This window comes from Dipteris shenzhenensis, chromosome 20 (assembly GCF_047967505.1).
Source record: "Dipteris shenzhenensis isolate YYH24624 ecotype China chromosome 20, Dip_SZ_1.0, whole genome shotgun sequence".
Classification (NCBI taxonomy): Eukaryota; Viridiplantae; Streptophyta; class Polypodiopsida; order Gleicheniales; family Dipteridaceae; genus Dipteris; species Dipteris shenzhenensis.
In genome coordinates this window covers 14,697,130-14,711,821 of record NC_141615.1, presented here as the reverse complement: position 1 = coordinate 14,711,821, position 14,692 = coordinate 14,697,130, and the positions used below count along the sequence as shown (strand labels likewise).

At 43.1% G+C, this 14,692-nt stretch overlaps 1 protein-coding gene across 1 annotated transcript in view; it reads right to left on the bottom strand.

The window, feature by feature from the left end:
- Positions 1-14,692, bottom strand: part of LOC147889329 (centrosomal protein of 135 kDa-like protein) — a 90,944-nt gene that overhangs the window by 55,291 nt on the left and 20,961 nt on the right. Inside the window, exons 3-8 of the mRNA XM_087391636.1 lie at positions 14,462-14,557; positions 14,113-14,165; positions 6,182-6,278; positions 5,995-6,068; positions 5,551-5,695; positions 5,338-5,451 (exon numbers count right to left, since the gene is read on the bottom strand). Coding sequence (XP_087247762.1) covers positions 5,338-5,451; positions 5,551-5,695; positions 5,995-6,068; positions 6,182-6,278; positions 14,113-14,165; positions 14,462-14,557 — 579 coding nt within the window. The remainder of the gene's footprint in view (positions 1-5,337; positions 5,452-5,550; positions 5,696-5,994; positions 6,069-6,181; positions 6,279-14,112; positions 14,166-14,461; positions 14,558-14,692) is intronic.

Here is a 14,692-nt window from a genome sequence, read left to right as displayed (position 1 = left end):
AGAGTACTCCATTTGGAATGGTCTACTTTTCCAAAAGGACTGAGTGACAAATGCAAGGCTTCGTATCTTGTTTGAATGTCATGACAATCTCAAAACCTGGCATCCTTGGGTACAAAGAACATGGATCTAATCAAAAGAACTTTCTTTTGGCCTAACCTTAAGGTTGATGTCGAACTATATGTTCCAAACTGTCAATGATGCCGAGCCAACAAAGCTGAGCAGTTGAGAAGAGGCGGATTGGTGTATGCTTTGGAAACACCTAAGAACAAATTTTCCATGGATTTTGTGGTAGGCTTAGCATGAATCTATCGTGGGCATGATGCAATTTGGGCAATCGTTGACAAACTCACCAAATTGGCTAGATTCATACCTACAAGAGAGACTATTCCAGCCACCCAGCTTGCTCATTTGTTTGTTGAGAATCTGTTTGGCATGTATGGCTTACCGCTCCAATTCATAGACACATACACAACAAAGAAAACAAACATATAGACTAAAATCAACACATGCCAACCCATATAACACATAAACATATGTGACAAAAGCAAACAACATATGCAAGACAAATTATGAACAAGATGACTAACATATCATGATAACCCACATAACTAAGTAATGAACCAGAATGACTTTTGGATTATAGGGAATGACCGCTTAGGAACAAGATTGTAAAAGTTGGGTGGAAAGGTCGTTCAGATGAGAATAGCACTTGGGAAAGTGTTGATTCTCTTCGATGCCAATTCCCAAAATTTAGGTCTCATTCCTTTGAACAAGGGGGGAAAAAGGGGGGAGGAGGGGGGGGGGGGGGGGGGGTTGTGCACACATGGACATAACGTGGCTAGTGTTATGGAAATCAAGTTAGCCTATGGTCATGTGTCCTGACCATGGGACAATCAGGACACGTGGTACCCTTGGTACTCATTGTGGCGCCTCTCGAGAATACCAAGCCTTGTGTCTCCCTAACGCCATCTGTGAGCAGATGGGACTGCATGGTATAGGACATGTGGCCTTACCAGGATGGACTATGGTCGAAGGTTGCCTGACCTCTAGCTTGGGGGTTATCCTGAGAGATCTACAATTGGGTGGTGGCACACTAGCTGACACCATGTGTCCCTATGTTTGTACAGTTTGTATACTGATGTTGGACTATGCTTGCAGGTATGCACGGAGATAAGAGGAGATCCTAGAACCCCGGCATGGGGGTTGTTTCAATAAACAGGTACGTTGTGTTGTCGTACTTGATGATGGTTGGATCTCTCTATTGGAACCCAACTTCTCCAAGTAGCCTGTGAAGCCAAACCACCTCTCACATTACTGCACACACAGCCCAATAGTCGGCCTCAATGGCTGCTACGTAATGGCTGCTAAACCAAGGGTAAAACAATAACCAGTTGTCAACCTCCTGGTGTTCGGATCTCCTCTGCAATCTGAATCACTCCAACCTTGAAGCTAGATTTGGGCTTCACTCCCGTCCCTGCAGCATAAAACAGTCCCCGATCCTTTGTAGCCTGTAGATACAAGATGGATCCACATATTTGCATCCCAGTGTGTCTTCAGAGGTGTCTGCATGAAGAAGCTTAACAGTGGCACTAGAAAGATTAGGTCCACCCTGGTATTGAGTAAGAAGCCAACGAGCTTCCGATACAATGCTGCATCCACCTGGGATCAGTCTCTGACAGCTTAGTGTCAGGTCCATGGGAGACGAGATAGGTTTACAGTTTTACATGTTGAAAGCAGCCAACAGCTCCAAAAAACCCCTCTCTGTCTTACCTATCTCTAAACCCAAAAAGACTATTGTAGGGACACAAAAAACCCCTCTATGTCTTCCCTATCTCTAACCCCAAAAAGAAATGGAGAAGACCCAGATCTGCGATCTCAAAATCCTGAGACAATGAAGCCTTTGTCATGGCAATATGCTACCACATGGCTGCCTGTCAAAATGAGATTATCGACATACAAGATGCTGACGGCAACCAAATCTTCCTCCCGGAAGATATACAAGTTCAGATCAGCCACAGATCTCTACACCACTTCTGAAAAAAGAAAGCATCAATTTTCTGATTCCAAGCCCAAGGTGCCTGCTTCAGGCCATACAATGCCTAGGAACCTAAAACCCTAGAGGCTGCTCCACATACACTTTCTCGTGCAGTTCACCATTCTGAAAGGCTGACTTGACATATATTGGCCATTGTTGATGACAGGCTACGTTAGAACTGTCCTGATTGTAGCCATCCTCGCCGTTGGGGCAAAGGTATCCTTATAGTCGATTTTTGCATACTTTTAGCCACAACTCTAGCTTTGTGTTTGTCCATAGCTCCATCCAATGTGTACTTGGTCTTATAGACCCACTTGACACCTATCCTTGCCCATCACAAGGGCCCAGCTCCTAGGTCATGTTCTTCTCAATGGCCGCAACCTCCACCTTCATGGCTCTCCTCCAAGTCTTCTGAGAGAGAGCTTCTTTGACCGAGTAAGACTTCTTGTCTCGGGGAATCCGAGACATTAATGCATAATTTACCTACAAGGGCACCTCCTCCGAGCCTTTGTCCTTACCTCGATGCGATATGCGTGGTCCCTCCTCTGTGAGCCAGTCCGGAGGAAACACAGGACCTTTAGAATCTCGAAGTGTCTCTATCAACCAATTAAGAACACGACAAGAACCATGAGCCTTCATCTACTCTACTCGAGCTTAGGGGCAGGAAATACACCTCGGTCCTCATAATCACTAGGCTCTCCACAAATCTGAGGCTCCTCACCTGTGGAAACTGAAACCTTCCTCGAAGATCACATCCCTATTGACCAAATCTCTCTCCTGACGGGGTCGTGTAACCTGTAACCTGTAACCTGTTGATAGGGACTTGTATCCCACAAAGACCAGCTTTTTGAAGTCCATCTTCCCCCACTGCTTCTTTGGAACATGAACATAGGCATCGCAGCCAAACACGCGGAAGACACATCTATCTTCTTAACAAAATATTCCTGGAAAGGGGCTACCTCCGGGACAGAAATCATTGGAGAGCAATTAAGGATGTGGATTTCCGTCACCACTACCTCTCCGAAAAGAGAAGGGGGAAGATCTCCATGCAGCAGCATGGTCCGTGCCATCTCCACTACGCTCTGATTCTTCCTTGCCACCACTCCATTCTCGGAGGGAGTCCCTGTGTTTGCAAGCTCCCTCCTGATGCCACAATATCTTTCAAAAGCATGGGAATAGGCGTGGAAAGAAGAAAAGGGAGGGTGGGTGGCAAAGAAAAGAAGGGTGGCTAGGAAAAAAGAGAGAAGGATCTGCTATAGCATCCAGTATGGGTCAAGTAAATGCTTGTGTTTTCTCGTTCATTTTCTAAATTGCCCAACACCAGCGATGGTTTCATCCATGCGCAATGTAGTAAGGGTGGGTGAGATCTAGGTTATATCATAAGGAGCAGTGTCAAAGGTTTTCTGTGTAAGACAAGTAAACAAAGTAATCTATCTAACGAACACATAGACAACCATAGAAAGATTGCCTGAGTGACATCCGAAAGTAGTAAAACTTGGACAAAGTAGAATCTCCAAAGACTCTATGATATCTGTCTTTCCAAAGAGTCAAAAGTCTTCGGTATAGAACCCAAGTGAAAAAGAGATCAAACTCATGCCTCCGTGGGTAAATCTCGACAAGCCAAAAGAGCTTGCCAAAGAAAGCAATAGAAAACCAAGCTCGGATATGGTGCCATAGAAGAAGTAGAAAGTCACTAGTCATAGGGCAATGCCAGAAAAGGTGGAGCAAGCATTCCTTCGGAGAGAAATCTGTGACAATCAGCAGTAGCAATATGTCTATGCGCTAGGAGTTGGCCAATTGGAATAACCCCAAGCATCATCCGCCATAGAAAAACTTATTGGCAAAGAGGAAGTTTGCAAGACCAAAGCTGCACACACACCCCATTTTTCTTGTAAAATAGATATTTCATTCAGAGACATGTACATTCTGTACAAATGGGACAGCTGCGCACGTGCGCACACATACAGACATACGTATACATGCATGTATACATATATGTGATATACGTATATATGCGTTCATGCGTGCATGTGTGTACACACATACATACAAACACACAGACATACATAAATACATACATACATACATACATACATACATAAATGTATATATATAAGTATATATATGCATGTATACACGAACATATGTACATGTACACACACACACACATACCCGTGTGTGCACGCGCATACGCGAGCGCACATGCATGCGTATGCATGCACTACGCACACATAGATATAGACACAAACATACACACACACACATTTTTTATGTGTATGCATATATGTATATGTACACGTACATATGCAAACGCGCGTGCAAAAAAAGGACCAAACATTCATGGACAAGGCTTTCGGCCAATTTGCTTTATAGAGTTGATATTCATGCCCAGCTGATTTTGGGAAAGATCAAAATCATACAATTGTTACATTCTCTCCATACAATTTTTGCATCAGCAGCTGATATATTTGCAGTCCTGCAGATGAAAATCATTCTGCATAGTTGGTGACCTATAGCCAGATCCCTTCAACTGAAACATTGAGCTTATTCTAGTCTACTCCTGTGCGGTAGTTCTCAGTAAGCACAAATCATCAACCAATTGCAATTGCAAGCATCTTTAAAGATTTGTTGAAACCACCATTTATTGCATGGAATATAGCTTGCAAAATAATTTTTCGATGGCTAAGCATTTTTTCGTATCGCAGGCTACTTCAAATAATTGCAACGATAAAGCAATGGTCCTTTGGTGAATCCAAGCACTTCCTCACTAAGAAATATTGCTTTATTGAAGACAAGCAGCTATAATTTGCTTGGCCATCACATTATCCAAACATGGGCCCCAACATGAGTTTCCTGCCCTGAATTTCCCAATAAGACCATTTAAGTCCCACTCAATGTACATATATTGGAAACTCTTCATAGTGTTCAGAAATCCTTGCAAAGGGCATGTGTTAAGGATCAGTATCTTTTAATGAATGCGAAATGTCAGATATGGTGGAATGCATGCAAGGCCAAAAATATCAGATTCTGAATAACACAAAAACATGGTAAAAGCAAAACATCGGATATGATCCAATGCATGCAAGGTCAAAAATATCACCTTCCGAATAATACAAAAACATGGTAAAAGCAAGCAGATGTATATAGAAATGGTTGATAAGTGGTTCTTCATGGATAGTCATACACAGATCGAATATGCAAATCTGCAAACAAATACTTACTATTCACACAACCAAAACTGTTGATCTTAGGATTGAAAGTACTAACTCCTCAAGAAGATAAGCAGAGTTTTCATATACAACCTTCTCAGTCCTAGTTGCTTGGGTATCCCCTGAAGCAAATAGATGTCTTTTCCTTTGCAAAAGATCTCGTAATTTGACATCCAATTGAATGAGCTCCTTTGTCTTGCTCGCTCCCTGATATTTTAGAAAAAATACCACTCACATTCAATAGGACTGCAATTTACTAGCAAAATAAAACTAACCTCTCAAAGAAAGAAAAGGAGCCAACCCAACCTCTGTCAGCGAGGGAGAAACTTCCCCTGAGGCAGTTTGTACAGCAACCGCTGGGAACTGCTGAGTGCTCGTGTCTTCCTTCAAGGATGCAGCATCTTGCTTTTCTGCAATAAGTTGCATCAAGATGATAATTTCCGCTTCTACCCTGTTAACCAGCCCAGCTCATTAGTTCTCATATACAGAAAGGTCTTCACGTCCAGATCATCAGGATTTATGGACACGGACAGCTTCTAATATCGTAGACGATGTGCATAAAAGTTGGACACAGAAGGTAAAAGGCAACCAAAAAGACATAAAATTGGTAATGTTACGAGTCAACTTCTGACCCCCAAAAATGCAAAAGAGACCAGTATCTTTTATACAAGTCAGTTAAACTGTTTGCATTAAATTTGTAGAGGAGCAAAAATATTGTCACGATCACTTGCTTGACAATCCTAGATGTACCTTTCCAGTTCTGCATTCAATTTCAATCCATGTACAGCCTCCCTGGCATATTGAAGTAAGTCATCCCTCCTACTCTGGAAAATGTGCTTTAGATAAATGGAAGCTCTAAAGCACCAAATGATGGACGCAATGTACTGCTGACAAATAAATTCAAATAGGACGATAAAATGGACAAACAGAAATGCACCTTAATTTCCTCCGGAAATATTGAAAATGCCTTTGCTAAGTCTTGGATGCTACTGATCATAGCAATATGCAATTCTTTGCCTCCTGCCAGACATAATCTGTAATTCAAATGTGACGTCCCAGGGAAAAATCAATCAGGGAATAAACTCCACCCTCACCAGAAATATGAACCACAACTAGTAGCTACCAAATACAGGAAAATATTAAGCTGGTAAAAGCAATAAAAAACACGAGAATTCAAAGAGCAATTTTATCAGAAACCAATGCTCCATATTATCGGGAGGCTCAACCAAACTCCACTCCAAAGGGTGATCACCCGGATAGCACAGACCAGCAGTCTCAAGGGAGACAGCGCAGCCGAAATCCGTAGCGAGACACGAGAAACCCGCCAGTGTGTTAACGCACATATGAGGATTGGGGATCTTCCATTCCTGTTCGCCTGACCAGGGACACAAAAGATAGGGGTGACAATGACACTTGTCCAACCGAGAGCTACTAAGAGGAGAGACAGTCGACCATGCAGGTTGACTGACGTCAGCGCTCTATCACAAGTTTCATTCCTCCGCATCACCTATCCGCCAAAGGCTCTGTCTATCAAGACACTCCTATCTATTCTCAAATGCCCAGTGAACTTGGTTCCATGACAACATACAAAGGACCGTCACATTGATACCACATTGCAGATCTATCTTTCTCCCCATGAGTTCAGGTGTGCAAGGCTTTGAAACCATGTGAGAGTGGTGCACGTACGGAAGCGCACAGAGAGAGAGAGAGAGAGAAGATAGACACAGAAAATAGGCAATAGCAATTGTATTATCCAAGTACATCCACAACCAAGCGGCTAACAAACGGAATGAGAGAATGTTCCATGGAATGCCCAGGTGTGAGCCACTCAGTGGAGAGTGGAGGGGGGCTTTTATAGGCCCCCATCCAGCCTGGTGGGCTGGCCAATGAACTGACCAGCCACATCGGTTTGATCCGACCAGGCCAATCGGATGACCTAACGCTAGGGTCAGGTTGACCCGACCATACAAGTCATTTGACTCGATCAGGTTGGGGCCCAGTTTGGGAACCCAACCCTAAACCCTACCTATCCTAGCCTATCTAAGCAAATTAACATAGCCTCTCCCGGACGGGCACACCCACATAGAATCCCTCTCTCACTATGAGATGCCATACTCTAATAATACACATATCCACCACAGCAGCCCCTGGCTTTCCTCGATCTCTTATAGTAGCTCCTTACAGAGGAGCCGCATCACATGTGAAATCGAGAGGTGAAGCAACACAGACAGATACATACCCTCAAGTGTGACCTCCTCGCAGAGGCCTTTGATCTCCAGAAGGAGGTAGAGGACCCTCCGGCACTACGTAGATTTGTTCCTAGGGAGCAGCCCCGTTGTGCTCTTGGAATTTTTTCCTGCTGTCTAATGACAGCCCTCTCCTCTGCAACTGCTTGCTCAATAACATGATCATCAAGTGGCTGCAAACCAGGCTGAACATTGGCATCTTGAGGAGGCTGTGAACTGCTCAAAGCATTGGGACTTGTACCCAGCAAAAAAATCAAAACATCAAGGGCATCTACTGATGACTGTTTTTACAGTCGAGCCGACTTAAAGCTGCATTCCCAACGTGTCTCTACTAACAATAACCTTGCCAGTGCTAGGCTGATACAACATGTATCCTTGCACTCTGAGCCGTACACCTAGATGAGTCCAAGCACATGCCCAAACTCATCCTCTAAAAACACAACATAGTGGAGTTTCAATCTCATGATAGTCATTCATAAGGTTGAAAACCATAAACTCCATCACGCATAGCAGGAACTAGCTACTATGACATCCCCACTAACGTCATCAGCGCCCAACAGTGGGTGTAGACCATAGTATAAACATATGCTCTCACACATACAAATCCACACACCCACACATACTTGATCATTCATTTATACAAAGTCTTCGTACTGAGTTTTGTCAACACTCCAGAGGTGAAGGGCAAACTCAGCCATGACGAAGGCTAGCACTAAAGGAGAAGGCTAATCAAAAGCTAGTCCAAAATCTCTTCATTCAAGCTACAACTGCTTGTGGAGACTAAACCATTTCATTTAAGTCTCTCCCAAACGAGCATCTAAATCTAGCTGATAGGGCAACGCACCAATTAAGATTGTAAGAATTATCGCAAAACCAGCAGGCCGCAACATGGACGAAAACTTCACAAGGTGAAATTTGCATGTCCGCTAATACGGTAGAAGCATGAACCTAGATCAGTCCAGGAACATGCCCAAACTCATCCTCTAAAAACACAACATGGTGCAGTTTCAATCTCACGATAGTCACTCATAAGGTTGAAAACCATAAACTCCATCACGCATAGCAGGAACTAGCTACTATGACATCCCCATTGACATCATCAACGCCCAACAATGGGTGTAGACCATAGTATAAGCATATGCCCTAACACATAAAAATCCACACACCCACACATACTTGAGCATCCATTTATACAAAGTCTTCATATTGAGTTTCTGTCCACACTCCGGAGGTGAAGGGAAATCTCAGCCATGATGAAGGCTAGCACTAAAGGAGAAGGCTAATCAAAAGCTAGTCCAAAATCTCTTCATTCAAGCTACAACTGCTTGTGAAGACCAAACGATTTCATTTTAGTCTCTACCAGACGAGCATCTAAATCTAGCTGATAGGGCAACGCACCACTTAAGATAGAAACAATTGTCGCAAAACTAGTAGGCCACAACAAGGTGAAAATGCATGTCTGCCAATACGGCAAAAGCATACACCTAGATGAGTCCAGGAACATGCCCAAACTCATCCTCTAAAAACACAACATAGTGCATTTTCAATCTCATGATAGTCACTCATCAAGTTGAAAACCATTAACTCCATCATGCATAGCAGGCACTAGCTACTATGACATCCCCACTGACGTCATTAGCGCACAACAGTGGGTGTAGACCATAGTATAAGCATATGCTCTCACACATACAAATCTGCACACCCACACATACTTGAGCATCATTTATACAAAGTCTTAAAAACGAAGGCTAGCACCAAAGGAGAAGGCTAATCAAAAGGTAGTCCAAAATCTTTTCATTCAAGCTACAACTGCTTGTGAAGACTAAACGATTTAATTTTAGTCTCTCCCAGACGAGCATCTAAATCTAGCTGATAGGGCAACGCACCACTTAAGATAGAAAGAATTATCGCAAAACCAACAAGCCGCAACATGGATGAAAACTTCACAAGGTGAAATTTGCATGTCCGCTAATACAGCAAAAGCATATACCTAGATGAGTCCGAGAACATGCCCAAACTCATCACAAAACAGTGCAATTTCAATCTCATGATAGTCACTCATAAGGTTGAAAATCATAAACTCCATCACGCATAGCAGGGACTAGCCACTATGACATCCCCACGGACGTCATCAGCACTGTAGACCATAGTATAAGCATATGCTCTCACACATACAAATCCACACACCCACACACACTTGAGCATCCATTTATACAAAGTCTTCGCACTGAGTTTCTGTCGGCACTCCGGAAGTGAAGGGCAGACTCAGCCATGACGAAGGCTAGCGCTAAGGAGAAGGCTAATCAAAAGGTAGTCCAAAATCTCTTCATTCAAGGTAGTCCAAAAGGTTTAGGGTTTGCACTCTGAGCCGAAACCAATGAAAATGCATTTGACTGCATTATCTTTCAGCTTATGCCTCAACAGGGAACATGTGCATATGCCAAGGACCCAAACACCTGCATGTGTGAAATCAGAGGCTTCCCACGTGTCCATGCATCATTAGGAGTGATGGTCTTCAATGCGCATGCGGGTGCTCTATTGAGCACATAGTTGGCACACATAATTGCATCCAACCAAAACTTGTTGGGCAAAGACTTCCCTTTAAGCACGCATCTGGCCATTTCCATCAATGCCCTCTTTGTTTAGCTCCACAACTTCATTCTGTTGCGGAGTATATGGCATGTGCACTGATGTATTATGCCCCGAGCTGATAAAACATCAAAGAATTCAAGGGACATATACTCACCCCCCTTATCAATGAGGAGGGTCAAGAGCTTGTTTCCACTCTCATTCTCAGCCATGGCAAGAAAGTGTTTGAAACATGAGAAGGCATCGAAATAGCTCAAAAGAACTATGTGAAAAATACAAGCATGGGAGGCTGATGAGAAAGGAAAGCTTGCGTCTTTTGAAATGAGAATCGATGCGACAAGCAGCCGTCACATACATGTTTAGTAAGTGTATGCATGGCTCAACGTTGGAGCAAAGCCCTGATAGGCCATTCGCCAACCTTGGTGTGTTGGGCAATGATGCTTAGCTTGATGAGAGATCACCATGAGGTGGATGTGAGCTTCATAACCCCTAATGTCTAAGTGTTAGGTTTAGCACCTTGATCACTCACATGCACATTAGATAGAGCACGTCGTGGTCTAGAGAATGGATTCAATTTGGATAATTTCTGAGTTGTCTCGATCAAGCTATGAGCCTAGCAAACCTCGGATGTGCATTTATTCTAGGCCTATATTAACTGTGCGCATTTAGCCTTTTACATCCTTTTGAGCATGCTTTTTGTCCTTTCTTAGCTTTCTGCTTTCACCTAAGGTCTATAAGAAGTTTGGGATCAGTTCTAAGCAGTCTAATTTGCACCCTCTCCTTGCTGCTATCCATTTGCCCTCTCGCAACTCCGCTTCACTCTTCTACTGCTGCATGATCTTCTTTTACAGTGTAACTGACAATTTGCTGGAATTCTGCTTCAGCTTGCTGTTTGCCACTTCCCACAACCTCTACCGAAATTGTGATTCAATGTGTTGCAGACTTTGTTTTTCAATTTTTATCACTTCTAAAAGCAAATTCTTTTATTTCTAACATCACCGCCTTGAATTCTAAGAACTTTGGTCACGTCTGGGATGAAAACAATGATCTTCAGATTCCATTTTTAGCATGTAATCCCATTTAAAAGTGATTTTCAATTATTGTTTTGTAACATGCAACGGTAATCTGATCGTGCAATTCACAACAAGACCTTTAAACCTTTAGCGAGGAATTAGCGTTGTACACCATAGAGAGAGAAAGGAGATGAGGGTAGAGAGAGAGTAGAGTCGACAACCGATTGGGTCCCTGTATCCACTGAGGGCCCCCTCCCCCAATCAAGGGAGAATTTGCTTTATACTTGGAGAACTCAGAAATACAAAAAACACTCTTCGAGAGAGCAAGGAAACACACTTCTGAAGAGCTCACTGTGCACACGTAGAGCAGACCCAAAGACCTAAGAGGCAACGCCGACCAATACCAAGACCTTAATGATGTCCACACTAACGATGTAGGACGCATCTGCAAGGCAAGGGAGAGGCTTGTGCTGTCCACCAGAATGCATGGTTACTGCGTGAGCGAGAGAGTGAAAGCTAGGAGTGATAGATCCTATAAGAGAACTGAGAGATGACTGAAATATAGAGCTGAGAGTGAGCTGTGTAAAGCTGTAAAAGATAACTGAAAAGAGCTGCTGAAACAGCCCCAAACCTTACTCCATTCGCTGTCCCGACTCCCCGTCTGATGCGCTGTGTGAACACCTTCCCAGAGAGCTGAACTGATGCCAAAGGCTGAGGCTGGTCAGAGGGCCACTAGGGGTGAGTGTCAAGTTGTTCAGAGGGGGCTGAGGAGGGGCTGTAGGAGGCTGACGTGCTGGGAGAACTGAATGAGGAAGAAGGGCCTGGAAGCCCCCTATTTATAGGGCTTTTGGGGCTGGTTGGCTGGTCCCTTGGCCCCATAAAGGCAGCCATTATAGGCAGCCCTAGGCCCCATAAATGCCAGCCTAGGGAGGGGTGCAAGGTAGCCTATAAAGGCAGCCCTTCCCCTGCCATTCTCTTCACTTGTTCCAGCCCTGAGGGGGCCCAGAAGCGCTCCTATCCTAGGCTGGACCTAAACCAATCCCTAAACCTAAGATGGAAACACTACCCTACGGTTCTCCAGTGGGTACTAGTGAACAAGGACTGATCTTCTCACTTGACCTAAGGCTGAGAGACTAACTTACATAGCTTGTGCCTGACTGTCCCTGGACAAGGGCTCACAAAGGGGTCACAGCATACGACAAAACTCCTACTAGGGAACTATTACGCACTTGTCGATGTAGCCAGTGTGTCACTTTGCACCCAAGTGCACCGGTGCATGTGACACGTTTTCACCCATAGGACTTTGTAAAACTGACTTTATTTATTCCTAACATGTATCCTAATATTCTAAAGATTCTAAACATGTTAGGGTCAAAAATACTAATTATTTCTGATTTGAACTGTGTTTTAAAGTTTGAGAGATAGGTTGGTGCCAATTCAATAATTTCAGAGATCTTTTATTGAGATTGGTGAGCTTTGGGTCTCTCTTCACTTGGTTTTTATCAGGGGCTGCCAGTGGTTACTTTTCTACAGTTTTCTACAGCTTTATGTATTGAGTTCTCCCATTTTTCATTCATTGGGGAGATCATTACACATGTTTTGGATTACTTATTCATGTCCTAGGATTTCTAGGTTACCCCACATTCTGTCCCAAGGTTTGCATTACTATTGTAATTGAAGCTAAGCATCATTGTAATAAAGAAATATACTTGGGATTAGCCCAAGTAGGGGGTGTACCTCATTCACACCCCATCAGGTGCCAAACCCTTTTTTCCTTCTCTTCCTGATCCTTTGTGTGAAATTTGAATGATATCTGTGTGGGTCTTCATCTCAAAATAATGGCTATTTGAAGTTCTAAGTTTATTGAGTAATTTCACTGAAAATTGAGCTTCCCCATAAGCACGCCTCTGACAAGGTAGGTAGAGGCAGCAATATATATTTGATACAAAAGTTGTTTCAAGTGTTACACCCTCTATCAGCAGAGTGATGACTAGATGTGGACCCTTGTACACTCAAAACTGTTATCATCACTCTTGTGCATTGTTCATTTACTATCTGCACATCTACATAGTGTATGCACATCACGGAAGAAAGTGAGCTTTGAAATTGACACTCCTGGGCACTTTCTTGTTTATCTATCTTCCGATGCTGCAAGGAGCGTTGCCATAGCAAGAAACCTCCACTACCCTCTGTTTTCTAACACAAATGTCACTCACATCTGTAAAAAAGTGGTTCTTAGAAATAATCCAACAGACCAGCTGCTTGTTAGCTTCTAGAGCTGGAAATTATAGTCTAACTGTGGGCCTCTTGACTCTAGAACTATGACTTGCAGATCAAGATCATACTAAAAACATGCACTGTGATGCATTTCCCAAGGCTGCATTGAGGCTGCTAGACTCATCTGCTAATGTCTACAATTGGATGTATAAATACTGCCTCTAGGAACTAAATCCATCGTTACAGTGTACAGTTGGATGAACATACTTATAGGAACTAATCCATCACTGATAGGTCGGTTGTTCTGTGCTTTGTTAACAGTCAAACAACCAGTCAGGTGACGTTCGGCCAGTCAAACCATTCGGCCAATAAATTAGTAGGCTAACTAAACTGGCTGATTACAGGTTCTGATTGGAGCAGTCATTCAAGAGTTGCCAGTGTTTATCCTCTATGGCCAATAGAATTGGTCAGACATATCACGAGCATGATGATGCAGAGGGACATGCCCGCCATTACCATCCCCCTCACAGCATCAGGGACTACTACTATGACACAAACTCATATCCAAAATCAAAATATGTTTTGCCATCCGCCATGTGGCTCTATTTCCATGGATGGATGAACTTCTGTCACTCTTTACTTCTGGTCAAGAAGAACTTGAAGTTGTTTAAGCTATTTAGAGTCCAAAACACAATGTAACCAAGTTAGAGGTCTACCAGTCCTGCAGAAGCAAAAAACATATTTAAAATAGAAAATGAATAGCAACTCGTTTGTGACATGAAAAATAGCATGCATAAACTCACCCAAAAATTTCCAGCAATAGGTTGATCTCCTCATCAACCGGGGCATCATGAATCTAAATCAACAGACAATAACCACAAACATTAAGACTATGTAGGGCATGCTAGTTATGATGTATTAAATTGTGCTCGCTCTACTTGTACAACCAAAGCTTTCAAAAACTATAGTTAACGCTGGATAGTTACTGCTGAACTGGTGGGTTACTGTGTAAGAAGGTAAAGATAATGAACTTGCTCTCCACTACAAAACACCTGAATTTGCTATCCAAAACAGGAAACAATCAAACCCTGAACTTGCTCTCCACTACAAAACATCTGAAATTGCTATCCAAATCAAACCCTAGGGGGATACCATTGATGTTACAATATTCTCAATTGCATGGCTACGCAGAAATACTTCCCGGAAATTCATTGGTTCCCCATCACCATCCAAGTCATAGAAAAGGACCTGTAAACCAAGCAATTAATTACACACATTTTAAAGAACAATCTTTAAATGTGCAAGAAAACTAATGTAGATATGCTGGAATAACTAAGCAAATCCAGGAATGGCTAAAGTCCCTTTCATATAAGCCAACAAAAG